The sequence below is a fragment of the Agelaius phoeniceus genome, chromosome 3, assembly GCF_051311805.1.
Source record: "Agelaius phoeniceus isolate bAgePho1 chromosome 3, bAgePho1.hap1, whole genome shotgun sequence".
In the NCBI taxonomy this organism is placed as follows: domain Eukaryota; kingdom Metazoa; phylum Chordata; class Aves; order Passeriformes; family Icteridae; genus Agelaius; species Agelaius phoeniceus.
The window spans coordinates 44,399,474-44,415,244 of record NC_135267.1 but is presented as its reverse complement, the minus strand read 5'-3'; the positions used below and the strand labels follow the sequence as shown (position 1 = coordinate 44,415,244).

General features: G+C 41.3%; 1 protein-coding gene across 1 annotated transcript in view; it reads right to left on the bottom strand.

The window, feature by feature from the left end:
* Positions 1-15,771, bottom strand: part of FKBP1B (FKBP prolyl isomerase 1B) — a 44,515-nt gene that overhangs the window by 2,026 nt on the left and 26,718 nt on the right. Inside the window, exon 3 of the mRNA XM_054630113.2 lies at positions 1,250-1,362. Coding sequence (XP_054486088.1) covers positions 1,250-1,362 — 113 coding nt within the window. The remainder of the gene's footprint in view (positions 1-1,249; positions 1,363-15,771) is intronic.

The following is a 15,771-nucleotide window of genomic DNA, read 5'->3' as shown; positions in this document are numbered from 1 at the left end:
CTGTGGCCAAACGGGCTCCTGCCATGGCTCTCGGCCACTTATTTTCTAGGGGACAAGAGCTGGGGAGTGAGAGCAGTCAAGGAAGGGATTACTTGATTCACCCAGCACTTGTTGATGCTGCTTTATCTGCACTGGCTTCTGCTTCCTACAGCTCTGCAGTCCTGAGCTCTCTTAGGCCTTTCTGCAAAGCAAATAATAAACAGTCCAACTCAAATCCTTCAGAGGAAGATGGTATTTTTCACAGTCAAGGATTCCTCAAATGGACTTCTCTGGCTGGAGAGAGGGGAATGCTTGCACTGCTTTCTCCACAGGGCTGGAAACCCTTGTCTCTTCCACCCTTCTCTGAAAAAGCATGGTTGCATCATTTCTCAGTGGATTTTTTCTGGTTTTGCATTCTTCCCTTCTCTCTATTCAAGCATAAGAACTTGTTCCTGTTAAAGTTGTTCCTGTAAGAGTATTTGAACAGTTGCCTCCTACACTGAGCTCTTGGATCCTGAAATGGGAAGTCAGGAGGAATTTGCATCCTGATCTCATTCACTCGTGCTCTTGAGCAGCCTGATCACACTCCTCATGTGTGGGGGACCCTCAGAGCACTGCACAAAAAGCATGCCCTGGCAGTGAATTGTAATTTGGGGCTTTTACTGTCCTGGTACTCTAACTGCAGTCAATGGAGGGCAGTTTTCTTTCTCTCAGCACAGGGCTGGCCAGTGAATGTTTTGTAGCTGGGAGTCTGAAGTAGTAAAAATGTACCAGTGCAGTTTGGTACCTTATCCAGTCAGGGTCAGAACCTGTAGCTGGGTCATGGATGTCATCAGAAAGGGCAGCTTGGGCCTCTATGGAGTAGCTGAATAGAGATCACTCCATAAAAAGCTGCCACCTCAACGTTTTAGAGGCCATTGCTGTTTGTGGAGCTGCCCATGGGAGAGAGACAGCGCTTACATGGCACCTGGGGAGGGGACTTCACCTCTCCCCTCCCAAATGCATACCATGGGGAAAGGCTTGTGAGCAGGGGATAGCCCTGGGTGGATGGATGGATGGATGGATGGATGGATGGATGGATGGATGGATGGATGGATGGATGGATGGAAACCACAGGAAATACTGTGCTCAAATGCACCACACTTTCACAAAAACACTCCATATCCTTCACTGTGATTTCCACTTGGTCTTGTCACCACTGCCCTGCACGCTGCTGAGCTCACACACTCTTCAGCCAGCTCCAGGTTCAGCCAGAACAATTTATTAGTACCTGTGTAACACCTTCTTCAAATCCTTTAATGACTTCTTGCCTGCCAATCTTGAATCTGAAAGGCTTGTTTCTGTCTCTGGAGGAATCAAACTTCTTTCCATTTTGTAGCATTCCTGCCAAAAAAAGACACATGGTTTCAGTCTGAGATACATCTAAATTTAAGTGCTGGAGAAGAGGGAAGGAGTGAAAAATTAATGTCTTGGTCACATCAGCTGCTCATTTCCATTTTTACTTTAAAGCCTCATTCAAAAGGCAGGAGAGGCAACTGCAGTGGTACCATATTGTTACCTTTGCCTTCCTGTAGTTTAGGCTCTAAAATGGAAATTATTTTTACTGTTCTCAATGCAATAGCTTATGACCCATGTTGCACCAAACATTGCACAGACATACAGAAGAGCTGTTGTTTGCACTGTGGAGCTCCCTGCCTAAGTGGATAAAAGCAGGCAAGGAACAAGTGGGAGGCAGCAGAAGTGAGAATCCCAAGACAGTGCCTGATCCAGGGCTGCCCCTAATAACGTGTGTTACACAAACAGAGCCATCCCACACCATGTGTGTGAAACTTCTACACAACGTGACAACTGCATCTCTGTCATACAGACAGAACAGAAGAGACTCTGCAGTCACAAATATGAAAGTAGCAGAGGCATTTATATAAATGTTCTACTACCCTTGTTTTTCATGTTTTCATTCAGAGACAGTCCCAGAAGACATGACTTGTTCCTTTGCATGGGCACTGTTTCAATCCATGGGTTTTGAACACATGCCCAGATTCCTCAGCAAATGGACAAAACCTTCACATAGCACATGATCAGCTATTCTCCTTCTCTTTTCAAATTGTGGCTGATTACAGTAGCTTTCAATTTAGAAGTACCTGGTACTTAAAATGCTTTACTCTGGATATTGCAAGGTTGGGCTGATATTCATATATTAGAATCAATCCTTTCTTTGTAGTGCTGTAGAGCCAGTGTTGTGGGTATACTCCATGATTCTTCTATGCAAGCGGTTGCACAAAGAGAAGTTAATTAATCTGAGAAAGACTTTGGTTGCAAAGAACATTAACAAGTCCAGCTTTGAAAGAAAATGCTGAGAAAAATGGCCTTTAAGATTCAGTATCAAAGACACAGTCTTACTAGTTTCTTTCCATTAAAGCAGTTATATTAACAGATCAGCTTGAAGCACAAATTTTATTTTTCAGCGAAAACCATCATTTTTTGTCCAATAACAAAGAGGCATCTTTTGCTTGCTTAAAAAGTCTGTACTGTGAATCAAAGGTAAATATGAAGAGGTGTACCAGAATGAAAAACAGAGACTAAAAAGGTAGGATTCATTTTGCCAACTTTTAGGCTTCTAAGATATAGCCAGCTACTTCTGAGCTAATTACTCAGAGAAAATAGATAATCAAGTCAGAGAAAAATGCACTTTCAGGGAGCAATTCATCTAACCAAATCTAGGGATGTACATTAGGACATAATGAATCACATCCCAGCAGTGCCTGTTTCTGTGCAATGAATAAAGGACAGTCCAAACAACAGCTCAGACACAGATGTCTCCAAATTCATTAGTAGTTAAATCAGTGGCAATGGAGTTCTTGACTTGCAGTTATGAGCACACAGTGTTTGATTATTCCAGTGGGGTTCTCTGTCCAGATATTTTACAATACTAAAATCAAATGCCATATTAAGGCACATTAGCCATTAGCAAAGTCCAACATTTGTCCAAGTTGGTCTTTCAGACATGCCTGTGCATGTGCTCAAGGTTTTAGAAAGAAAACTGTGGAGTAACCAGCCCATAAGGAATGTTTCATAACCATTAGTGCCTGACATAATCCTTTAGTTTTTCACAGTCAAATAATGAGGTGTTGTATGTGTGCTCTCATGCAAGTACATAGAATCAGAAAACCACAGAATCAATGAGGTTGGACAAGACCTCTGAGTCCAACCTTTGACTCAATGCCACCTTGTCAAACAGAACATGGCACTGAGTACCACACCCAGGTGACTCCACCAGCTCCCTGGGCAGCTCATTCCAATGTCTAATTACCCTTTCTGTGAAGCAATTTCTCCTAATGTCCAACCTAAACCTGCCCTGGCAGAGTTTGAGGCCATTTTCTCTTGTTCTGTCCCCTGTTCCCTGGGAGCAGAGCCTGACCCCCACTGGCTGCACCCTCCTGTCAGGGAGTTGTAGAGACTGATGAGCTCCTGCTGAGCCTCCCTTTCTCCAGACTGAACACTCCCAGCTCTCCCAGCCACTCCTCAAAGGATTTACCCTCAAGACCCCTCCCCAGTTCCATTGCCCTTCTCTGGACCCACTCCAGCCCCTCAATGTCCTTCCTGAATTGAGGGGCCAGAATTGGACACAGAACTCAAGGAGTGGCCTCACCAATACAGAGGGAAATTCCCATATACTGTGCAATGTATCAGCTCTGGGATAGCCACAAACCCCTCCAGGCAGGCTGGGAAGCCACAGCAGCTCCTGAACAAGATTTTCCAGCTACAGACTAAGATGGGTTCATTTGTAATATAGAAATTCAGCCTATATTGGGGGAGGGAAGGCAGAGAGAAGGGGAGAAGCAGCTCAGGGGGAGCTCTCAGGCATATAATATAATCCTTTTTGAAGTATTTGATCTTAAATTTAAGTGACAGTCCTTCCTCAGAGCACTTTTATTTTTAAACACATCATAAAACCTTATGATTCTATGAAATGGAAGGAGACTACTACAGAATCCCAATATTTAAGAGTTTTAATATTAAAACTTAGTATTGTCATTACAGCTTGCATGTTCAAAGTACCCGAACATTAATTACTCTTCACATTAGCCCAAGGAGGTAAAGAAGATATTTATTACAAAATAGCCTCAATCTGAAAGTTCAGATTCAGATGCAAAGTTCCACCACACTTTATTATGCATTCATCTTATTTTGTAACTAAATCCTATTAAAACTCTTAGCTTAAAGCTCTGATGATTTACAAACACCCCATATCAAACCAGCAACAGAATCAGAATCAAATCTTCAGAGATTCTGACAACAGCTCCTGGACAATGTTTCCCCTTTAAAGCAACATTTCCATCTTCCCATGAGCTTGGTAGCTTGATACACCACTTAAAAAATTAATTAATTTCACTAGAAAATGCCCATAGAAGATGTGTTAGGCCTTGTAGAAGAAATCAGGCTTTTCTATATTTACAGCAACATCCTATTTTCAGCAACAACTGAAAATTCATGAGGTTATGGATTCACAAATGTAACTTCCTCTGCCATCACCTTACTGCTTTTGGAAGACAAACTGGAATGCAGAGTCAAATGTGTCTGTATTCACTGAAGCTCTGGCAGAAGGGTCAGTTTTTATGTGAGTGCCCTTTAAATGCACATCCAGGCTGGAAATGAGTCAGAGGCTCCATGTGCCCTGAAGAAGTTCTGATGCAGATTTAGATGTGAACTTTAGATCTTTTTTATCTCTGATTCTGAGAGCTAGAGTTAGCTCTGCAGGCTCCTGGGAGCTAAAACAGCACAATGCTTTATTTTCTCTCTTGCTAATGCACCAATTGAATTTTTTGGTGAAAAAATTGATTTAGTTAATATTCTTCAACAAGGATGGATGCCCATGTTCAGCCTACATCTTTATTTATCTAGCTAACAGCAAGGAGAAAAAAAACCCACAATCTGGAACTCAGCAACAACATTGTTTTGCAAGTCAGAACAATCAATAAGAGTTTTGACTGAGCAAGGACATCTATATGCCTATAAGGCTACTTGTGAAAAAAACCTTAGGTTCCTGAAATGGAACAATCATTGTATTAAAATAATTAATTGCACAAACATGGTTATCAGAATATGGCACAGATTTGAAAACATTCTGATCTACAAGGCATCCTAATTGAAAACCAGGCTTTAAAAATTACAAGGGCATAGAAAAGGAGACATTTCAGATCATGGGTCCTACTGAATCTCTGATGTTCAGCTCATTGAAGCTGCAGATTAAAGAGCAGCTGGATCATTTTATTAAGGGACATGACCACAGATCCATCCCAGCTGCCAGGACTACAATGCCATTTGGGCTAAACTGGCAGTGAAAACACAACTTCAGGAGAGGTTCAGCACAAGTTATTACTTCTTATTAAAACACAGGTGTGCCTGCAGCTGTGTCTGCACTGCTTTTTAACACTGCACTACTTTAGCTAAGATCCCATCACTGAAGTCTGTTTCCTAAGGGGAGAGGGCTGATGAAATGAGACTGTCTGCACTTGCCTAATAATGGGAGATTCTTTGAGCCAATTTCAACCCCATTTGGCAGAGGAATAGGGATCATACCAACATTAAGATCCAATGCATGCAATGAAAAAAATCTGTGTAGAAAGAAGAGCCTGTAAGAGCTTCTACCGAGAGAAAGGCTCAGTCTTTGTTATCAGAGAAACTCAGAGAGGTCAGGAATGGAAAGCCTGGAGCACAGACCAAGTTTCTTTTTCTTTCATCTGAGAACAATTCAGCTGGGAATATAAGCAATCACACAGCACAAATCCACAGAGCCATCCCAGGTGTTAGACACCTAATGCCCCTATTGTCCCAACAAAACCCTACCCCAAACCATGGCCCCAGACTGTTATCCACACCAAGGATGGATGGAGAGGGAACACTGGAGGCCATCCACAGGTAGACTGTCAAGCTTCTGGGCCTGAACCTGGAAAGTTCATGTGTAAATTCTACTGCAAAGGTTATCCACTTCAAAGGTACAAACTGGGTCTCAACCTGGCATCTAGGCTACTCCTTGGTTAATGGAGAAAGAGGAGTATCTCCAAGAATGATGCATCCCACCTAGATTTAGATGTTAGGGCTGAAATAACCTTTTGGAACTGTTTATCATTCTCAGTCAACTATCTTAAAAAAGGTAAGGTACCTTAAACCAAATGCTAGACTGCCAGGTTTTTAGAGGGCCCTAGAGAGGCAGTATGAACTCAGCCATCCATCCCTAAATGAAACAGGCAAAATTGCATCCCAGGCTTCACTGACTCCAGTGTTTACTGAATCATTTGTCTCTGCAGTGTTGACAAATTCTGGGAATCAGAAGATGAAGATCCTAATCCAGAACAAATCTCTTGATTTCACTAGTTGCTCTCTTTTTATCCTGTACAATAGGATTCACTTATCCCACAAGTATTGAGGGGATAAACTGAATTAAATAGGTGACTTTCAAAAAACAGCATCATCCATCTAGGAAGTATTCCATTCCTATATTTTTTCAAACAGTAATTACCTACAGAATGTAAAGGCAACACATATGCTTGAAGACAGCTACTTCCTGAACACTTTTTGGCAGCAGAAAGAGAGGCAGATATTCAGCAGTTTCTAGGACACTATCCTATTTCATTTTATGTAGACCAGAGGCTCTTCAGGACAGGGACTATATTCTGATGCCACTGAATGCCATCACCTTTCCAATTATGCCCTGTAATCAATTTATGCTGTTAGGAACATATCTTTCAGTTTGGTTCCTAGGACCTTCTGAGGAGTTAATGCTGCTGTGGGTTAAGAATTTTTTATCTCAAGTGTTTCTTTTTTTCCTCATAAAATATATTCTTTCTATGTCAAAATATATCCATATTCTGTCAGGAGAATATCACAAAGGTTGGAAATTCTGATATTCCCCCCATTTACAACATGGAACTATTACTAATATCGAGTTTTAGCCTGGAAAATATATTATCAGAAAGGTTCTAGTAACTGCACAAAAGTCCTTGTGTAAACATTGATGCTTCCCAATGTACAGAGGAAGGCACAGTTCAGTACAATCCCTGAAGTTGTGGTGAGAGAAACACATCCATAAAGTCACAAATCACATCCCAGCTTGATTCACACCAGCAGAACTCCACTGTAGTGTTACTTGCATTTAACATTAAAATAGATCAGTTGTCTTCAGGACTCAATTCTGAAATACTGGCAAAGCATTCCCTGCATTCAGTGGTGTTCCCACTTTAGCTTGTGGCTGAGTCTCAAGATAACATACCTGAAAAAAGTGTGGTTCCCTCAGGAACAAAAACAATTCCCCTATGTCTTGGTGGGAAATGCAGAGATCTGAGCAACAGTTTTCTAGGCAAATACTGTCAGTGCCTTGTGTTTCTTCTTCCCAGGACCTAACTCAGCCTTCCAACACATTCCATCAGAATCCAGATGTGCATCACTCAGACATCTCACACTTCTTCCATCTTAATGTCATTATTATCTCAAAATTCAACTCACTGTTTCACACATTTCTGTCATAACAACAGCTCCCAGTAACCTGGCCCTGAGCCTGCTCCTGCCACAACACAGTGAGCGGCACACACCTCTGATTCCCTTGCTTGGACTTCCAAAGGAAACTCCTCTGGACAAATTTGTTGTCTCATTAATTTTACTGATGGCTATTGTAATGGAAACAAAGAGTGTTGAATGTGAGCTGGAAGATACTTTTGTTCTCTTCACTGTGTTGAAATAGGGGCCACCTTACTGTGTCCTGTCTGGGGACTTTGGCAACTGAACTGCAAAGGAAGCCTCACTTTTCCAGGGAAAGGCTCAACAATGGAGGTTTAGTACTATTACAAACACTCAGTTTTATCCTGCTAACATTTTCTCTGCTTAATATAAACAAAGTCTTATGTGAAAAAAGGATTTACTGTCTTAGACTGCATTTTCCTGACAGTTTGCAGCCACTTAAGAAAAAATTATTAATACTCTAAGGGAATTTTCAGTCTAGAGGGATAACAGCTGAAAAAAAGGGGGAAGGGGATAAGCACAACTCTGCAGCATATCAGCCCTTTACCACAATTATTTCTTTTTGTCTAGAAAGGCAACAGCAAGGACTTGAATGTGCCATTTGTTGCCATGACAAACCGACTCAATAGGAGAAGTGGGAAATGGATAGTGGTGGTGGGCACTTCCCAGTTCCTGCTACTGCAGCACACTTCATGCTTCATCTTTTGAGCACTGGCTGCCTTGCTACTTCATTTTCTTCCTGTATTAGATACTCATATATCTTTAATGTGGAGTAAGAGCAGCACAATCAATTATTTATTATGCAGCTGAGAGCGTGCAATGAAGACACAACAGACAACTCCTCAATAATGCATCACCGTGGGCTATGAATCACTGCTGCACAACCACAAGGCAAAATGAAAGAACCTTGCACTTAGCTCGACTTCACAGCCAGGAAAATTACCTGCAATTGTTTAGCTCACTCTGCTGAAAGGCATTATTCTGTCCTAGTGGCTTTAGGGATTTGCATACTTTTAAAAGAAGGAAAAGTAGATTTACCTTCAAGGGAGATTTGGGGCTCACTAAGCATATTCTACATAAGTTGTAGAGAGAAAACAATTCCTCTGGTATCCTATCACCTTAAAAAAGTAATTTTATTTTAGAGTTTGAGTCTGTTACTGTTACAAAGTTCAGCTGTAAAATATACATGTACTGCAGCATAAGGCAAATTTCATTTGAATAAGCATGGCAGAATCAGGTCAGTGTGGGAATGCTACTGAGTGGGATGATAAATGTCTAAAGCAGCATTTTAGAGAGAATATATTAATAGAGAAGTACTTTGGATCTCTTGTTTCTCTATCCCCAAACACCATGTCTTGTAACACAAGGTGTGCAGGGAGAGGGAATGTTCCTCACAGGTCCGGGTCTTTCTGTCCCTACCCTCTGGTAGCAGCCCAGAAGCACAAAGAACAGTTCAGGCATGGCTGTAATACAAAGAAGAGAGTCTGCAAGATTTCCCACTCAAACACAAGTGGCAGAGCTTGCCCAAAGAATTCTGAGCACCCAGTGCACCATGAAAACAGAGCAATAAAATAAATCTCTTTTTTTTTTTCATCTTGGTTTCATTCTCATTCTCATCCTATGGCACATGTATTTCCTTCCCTCCTCCCTTTTTGTTTCATGGTTGCCTGTGTTGTGGGGGCATGGATTTGACATTTTAGCCTGTGGCACATGCACAACTGTGCAGGTGACCTCCCACTGGGAAGTTACACACTTGTGTAGCAGGTAAACCACACTGAAATAGGTGTGAGTGTGCCAGCCACTGTCTCTCAGGGTACCAAACCAGAAAGGCCCAAGGTGGAACTCCAGAGTTCTCAACACAGATCTGGGGGCAGGGAGCGTGGGAAAACAGCAGAAAAGCATCTTCAGAGGTTTCTTGTGAAAGCTCTGAGCTTGGCTGTGAGATCACATGAGAGGGGACTTGGGGTAAAAGCACCAGGTTCTTAATTCCTCTTCTGTGCCAGGGAAGAAACTGCCAGAAGAATCACCTTCCAGCCTGACATGACAATCTAACCAGCAGTTAGATGTGCTTTAATAATAAGCTGTTCTCAGACTGGGCATTTTTTTTGGTTTTCAGCTGTCCAGCCTTGTAGTATGTTCCATTCTGAATAAAATTTGTGCTAAAATCTTCATTTAAGTGCAACACTTCTGATTCCCTTGGCTCTCACTAGCAACAGCCTAGTGAGAGTTTCACCCATCTCTACCAGGGCACTGAATTAAGGGGCTATGGAGAGAATCACAGAATAGTCAGGGTTGCAAGGAACATTAAAGATCATCTCATTGCAACCCCCTGCCATGGGCAGGGACACCTTGCACTAGATCCAGCTGCTAAGGGCCCCATCCAGCCTGGTCTTAAACACTTCCACAGATAGGGAATCCATGGCTTCTCTGGGCATGCCCAAAGACAATAAATTTGAGCATGAAAAAGTATATTATTTATGTGTTACCACTTAACACCAAGATGGCATGTTGGCTTTTAGGGCATTTGGAACTGAAAAATAACATTTCTCCCCACATCCCTGGTGAATGAAGGCTCTTTCTCTCCCATAGGTCCTTGTTTACTTGGTTCTTTATCACATCCCACTTTCTTAATGCTCAGCATGGCTACACCTCCTTGGCAGGGGAGTGTTTTACTGAGACTCATCTTGACAAACACAGCAATCAACTAACATCGTGCAAAGGACTCAGCAGCTACTCTGTTCTTAAATGAGATGGAGAAAAGGAAAAACATTATTGGAAAAAGAGAGAAACACACAGGACACAACCAGAGAAGTAAATAGTTTATAAAAATGGGTGTTTACTGAGCCAGTATGTCAGCCAGCCATAGTCAATATGCCAGGATTACATATACTCTAAGTAAGTCAGAGGCAGACACTGCTGTTCCACCATGATCTCATGTGTACATAAAACATACATAATGCAGAAGTCCAATGCTTTTCATCCAGGGTGTCCAACTTTTTGATCTAGACTGGTCAGACATCCCTGTAATATCTTATTTTAGAGATGTGGTATAACCTTCCTGGCTGGCATTATGCAATAGCCCCTCCCTTCACAAGTGTTTGGAGAATTCCTGGGGAGTCATCTCCTCCTGCCTGCGATTCCATGCAGAAAAATGAGACATTACTTCACTGACACCAATTTGAGGCTGCTGTGAGGCCTCACTCCAGCATAACACACAGAGTTTCCAGGGTGATCAGGTGGAACACACTGCTGGGTCACTCAAGGGATGAGTCCCTTGCTGGGATGGAAAAGGCATCTTGATGCTGCACTCTCCTCACTGACATGGAGAGATTGTAGACTTGTAGGTAGCTAGGACAGTCAAGCTTAATTCCATCCAAAATCAGTTGATGACAGTCAAGATTAGTGAAAAAACGCAGCTTAAAACCAAGCTGGTTTTGATCTGTGCACCAAATGCCTTTCAGTGGATTTTGTTGCCTGAAGCAACTCTGCTGCAGAAATAACAGAAGAGCCCCATCTAGACTTTGAATAAGCTCTGAGAAGGGTTCATTATAAGTTATTTGTTGGGAAACCCTTACTGTATTGTCAGAAGTTCAGCTTACCATTAACACCAGATAAACCCAGCATTTGCTGAGGAGAAGCTTTGCTGTTTGCTGCAGGACTCCAGTAGAGAAATGTCTTAGTTTACTTTTCTAGACCTTCATTTGAAAAGGTAGATGAGACACCTCATCAAAGGGACAAATCTTTCCATGGATGTACAGTTTGCTCTTCCCACCTACTAGGAATATACCCGCTTTTACAAAAAAAAAAAAAAAAAAAAAAAAAAGAGTATTTTTGCAGTATTGTTTTCAATGTAAACAGTGTTTTATGTGCTCCAAGGCAGACACTGTCAGTGTCATAAATGTCACTCTGCCTGTAAACTTTGAGTTTGTTCTGAAATCATAGTACTGTGAGATTATTTTTTTTTTTGCCACATTTGTTTCCTATTTTTGCTCATCATTCCTGATGTTGCAGATTCTCTTTGGCGTGAACTGGCACAGTTCCCCTGATATTAATGAAAGTACAAAAATATATGCAACAGCTTGAGACCTGGATCTCAGTAATTTAAATCTACATTGAATCATGCACTTGGGGCTATTCTCCAGAGCAGAATCCTGCAAGAATATGGAATAGTGTACATTTGTGATCACAGCAAAAAGCTGCATGTCAAAAAGAAGAGGTATAACTCACCTTTATTTTATACCCTGTGAAACAAGCATTGTAGTTTCACCAAGGTCAGCCAGTCAATAGCATTTCCAGCAATAATATTATTAACTAATGCACTTTGCCTTGGATATCCTGAAAGGCTTCATTCAGTAAGCCTTTAAAGCATCTTCTGAGCCACAGAGGAAAGGAGCTATTAACAGCACAGTTTGTTCTTAAAAATAGGTCTTTTCCATCTCCAAGTTTTGAGCTCAGTGATCTTATAAATGAACTATGGAAAAAGTAGCAGCTGTTATCTTGACAGATGGGTCTCAGGCATTGCTCTGTTGGACATTAGAGTTGTCTCTCTGAAGAACAATAGGAATTTCCAAGAGCCTGTATCTATTTTCATCTCCTTAATAAGCCACTCGTGTCTTGGGCAATGGAGAAGCAAGAACACAAAATAAACATTTTAGGGGACGCATGTCAGAGAAAGGGGTAAGAAGAGGGATATCACCCATTAGGGACTTCCCCCTTGCATTTTATTGAAGTGAGAGACAGAAAAAGAATCAGAAGTTTCTTACAGAGGCAAGAGGGACAAGCAGGCACTTCCAGAAGGTGAGATACAGAAAGCTTGTGCACCAAGTGAAGTGCAGCTGACAGTCAGGTAGCAGGACACAATAAGCACAAGGATGAACCTCAGTTTTAATCTCTTTCTAAAATTTAGCATCATCATGAATTTTGGATGTAGAGCTTTGAATCTGGTTTTAAAGACAGACAGAAGGCTGAGAAAGTTCATCCTTTTTCCAGGGTGATCGGGAGAGACGGCACTGCCGCCCACCTTTCCTATTACAAACACTTGTCAAGGCACTATGAGTTCAACTCCACCTTAACCCTGAATTTAAACTCATTTTCTTCACCTTTTCTGATGGCATTCTCATCATCAGACAACCAAACACTCAGTGGTATCATGCTCTATGCTCCCTCTTTGAATCACTGTGGTAGCTGGAAGTAGAGAACATTGGAGTCAGGAGAAAACAAAACAAGCAGTAATTGGGGAAGTCAGTGGCATGGGCAGAGAGCTGGATCCCAGTTCCCAGACTCATGGAACCATGGAATGGTTTGTGTTGGAAGGGGCCTTGCATAGATCATCTTGTTCCAATCCCTCTGGCACCTCTCACCAGCCCAGGCTGCTCCAAGCCCCATCCTACCTGGCCTGGAACACTTCCAGGGATGGGGACACCACAGCCCTTCTGGGCAACCAATCCTTGCTCCCAAGATTTGTTAGATCAGCAGTGACTGATGTGTAGGGTTTGTCCCTGCACTGCCCTCTCTGCCTTCAGTGGCAGTTTGAGGATGGACTGCACAGACCATACCCTTCTCCCAAAAGCAAAAGTGTTTTCACACTCAGGACTGCAGCAAACAGAAGACATTGTAAATTAAGACAGTTTAGATACTACTAATAGAAATAGTAGCCAGTCCATAGACACAAACAACAGAGATAAACATTGCCAAAAATACCTCAACAGCACAACAGAGTGGAGAGCAAGACAAGCTGAGTGTGGACAAAACAGCAAAGCACTACATAAAAAATGTATTATTACATCAACAATGAAAAGCCTGAAGATTTCAGACTCTGCAGTGAAATGTGTAATATTATAATCTGTAAAAGCAAAGACTGAGATGGTGCATACATTGTATAACTCACAGGGACTGCTGTAGACCAGACTCTGCTCCATCCCAGGTCACACTATCTTTCATAATCTCAGCATGTGTAACTGAAAAAGCAGCATCTATATGAGCAATTTACTATGTGAAGTCAATAAAGATCTGTTCCTAGCAATCAAATGGCAAAAACATTCAAACCACAGTATCAAAGAGTGTTTTTGGAAAAAAATAATCAATGTCCTGTTCAATATCAAAACTTCAGAGAAAATACAGTTCAGTGTTGAATGGAATGAAATATTTTGCTTTAAAAATAATAAAAAGAAAAGGGTTATGTTCATCTGAAATGTTACATTCTAGAAAGACTTCATTACTTGGCTTTCCAATTACCAGTATTTAAATCTATTTAAAATTCAGCCTGGATGAGATCTAAGGGGTTCTTGAGCACCACCACCTTTCCAATTACATAACACTTGAAAATATTGTTTAGCTACATCCAAGGTAAAAGACACCAGAGTTATTAAGAAGAAAACATAAAAGGAAAACAGAGAAGTTTAAATTCATAAGAAGCTTGCTGAAGGGGAGGCATATCAGATAAAATCCAAGTATCCACACAGCCTAACCAGACAAAAGAAAGGCAGAACTGAGCTAAAATTTGGATCAAAGAAGCTGAGAATTATGTGAGAAGGATACAGTTATCTAGCCCAAAATAATCATTCACCCAGACACTTGGATATTCTACATTGCTTTTAAAAATAATAGAACAGATCTTCCCTGAGCAGGTAACATGGCTCACTCTGTAATCCATAAGATCTAATGTTATGGAATGTGTAAACATTCAATTCATTTGAGTTGTTGCTTTGATTTTCCCATTTTGCACAAAAATGGGAAAAAATGGGAAAAAAACCAACAACAACAACAAGAAAAAAAGGCTTGTGGCAGTTATTTTCTCTCTGTTTTGGGAACCATTTTAATGCTTACACACGGATCTGCTGATTTACTGGCTGCCTGCACAGGGAGTTTCAGTGATCCTGCTCACAAGGGCAGCAATCATCCAGGACATTGGGTCTTTGGAAATCATTCATCAGACTTTTAAGTATTCTGGCTGTTTGTGTCATAAAACACTTGTCAAGAAAAAAGGGAATAAAATGGGAAATTACAGCTCTTATAATATTTACTGTATCAAAAGTCTAAGACAGCCATAACAATTCTGGTAATTCAATTCCTGATCTCTACATATTTCTGTAATTTTTGTGTGCTTTGCCCTCCTCAGTCACAACATCATCTGCCTTGCCTGTGCACTGTGTGCCCTGGTGTTTGCCTTCTAGCAGGAGGATTAAATACTGCCTTCTGTCCCTGTGGATCCTCACTTTCTTACTTGCTGTTCACAGCCTTCTTGGAGAGGTGATCACACATTTCAAAGCCCAGTGGGATTGCTATTCAGCAGCCAACTCTCCAAGAAAAAAAACCAACCCGCGTATAAATTTTTGCACAGCTCAAAAATGACCCAGTGAGCCCTTGTGTGATCGGCCCTTAGTACTAAGGTGCCTCCCACAACCCAAACAGCCTTTCCTGCAAAAATCTGAGCATCTGACTCTGGAGATTATGACACCAGACTCCTAGAAAGCAAATCTCAAATTAATATTTTGTTAAACAGTTTAACAAGCACATCTTCCATCGGTGTTTCCCAAGGGTTTAAAAGAAAGTAGCATGATTCAAAAAGAAAGAAAAGGTGATTTATAAACCACATGCATTTGGATTGCAACACTGCATTAAGCAGAGAAGTAATTTTGAAGAAAATACAACAGTCTGCTTCTGTTCAGGTGTAATATTTTTTTACCTCTCTTACACCAAATTATGTGTTTAATACAGGTACAGTGCACCCTGCAAGCAGCCAGAACTCCAGCAGTGTTTAGTTGCATCTCTTTTCCCAAACTCCTTTGGAGGACCATGAAACCTAAATTGTGGTGCATTGCAGATTGTCATTTTTAGCTGCTGCAATACCCTGTCTTGTTTTGGTCCCTACTGCCAGATGACATCATCTTGTAGCAACTTTTTCAGTGGAACAGCCAATGCTGCTTTTCCCAGGATATTGTTGACTAGAAATCCAACAATAGTATATTTTCTTTTTTTTTTTTTTAGTCTTCCTGCTGCAAGTAAGAGACTGAAGGATGCAAAAGAAGAGGAAATTACAGAATCATATCAGCAAGGAAGATCACAGGAAGCCCTGTGATCTTGTGCAGTGATGCACTTATTGCTGTAGTGCAGCCTGAAGGTTGATCATATCTACACCCAATAAACACATGAACACTATCAATTCTTCAGAGCTGGTGCATGTGTGGATACATAAAATTCTATTTTCTCACAGCAGCTTGAGCTTTGTGTCATGTTCTCTGCCTAGTAATCTAATAATGGCTGGAGGTGAAGCCCTAG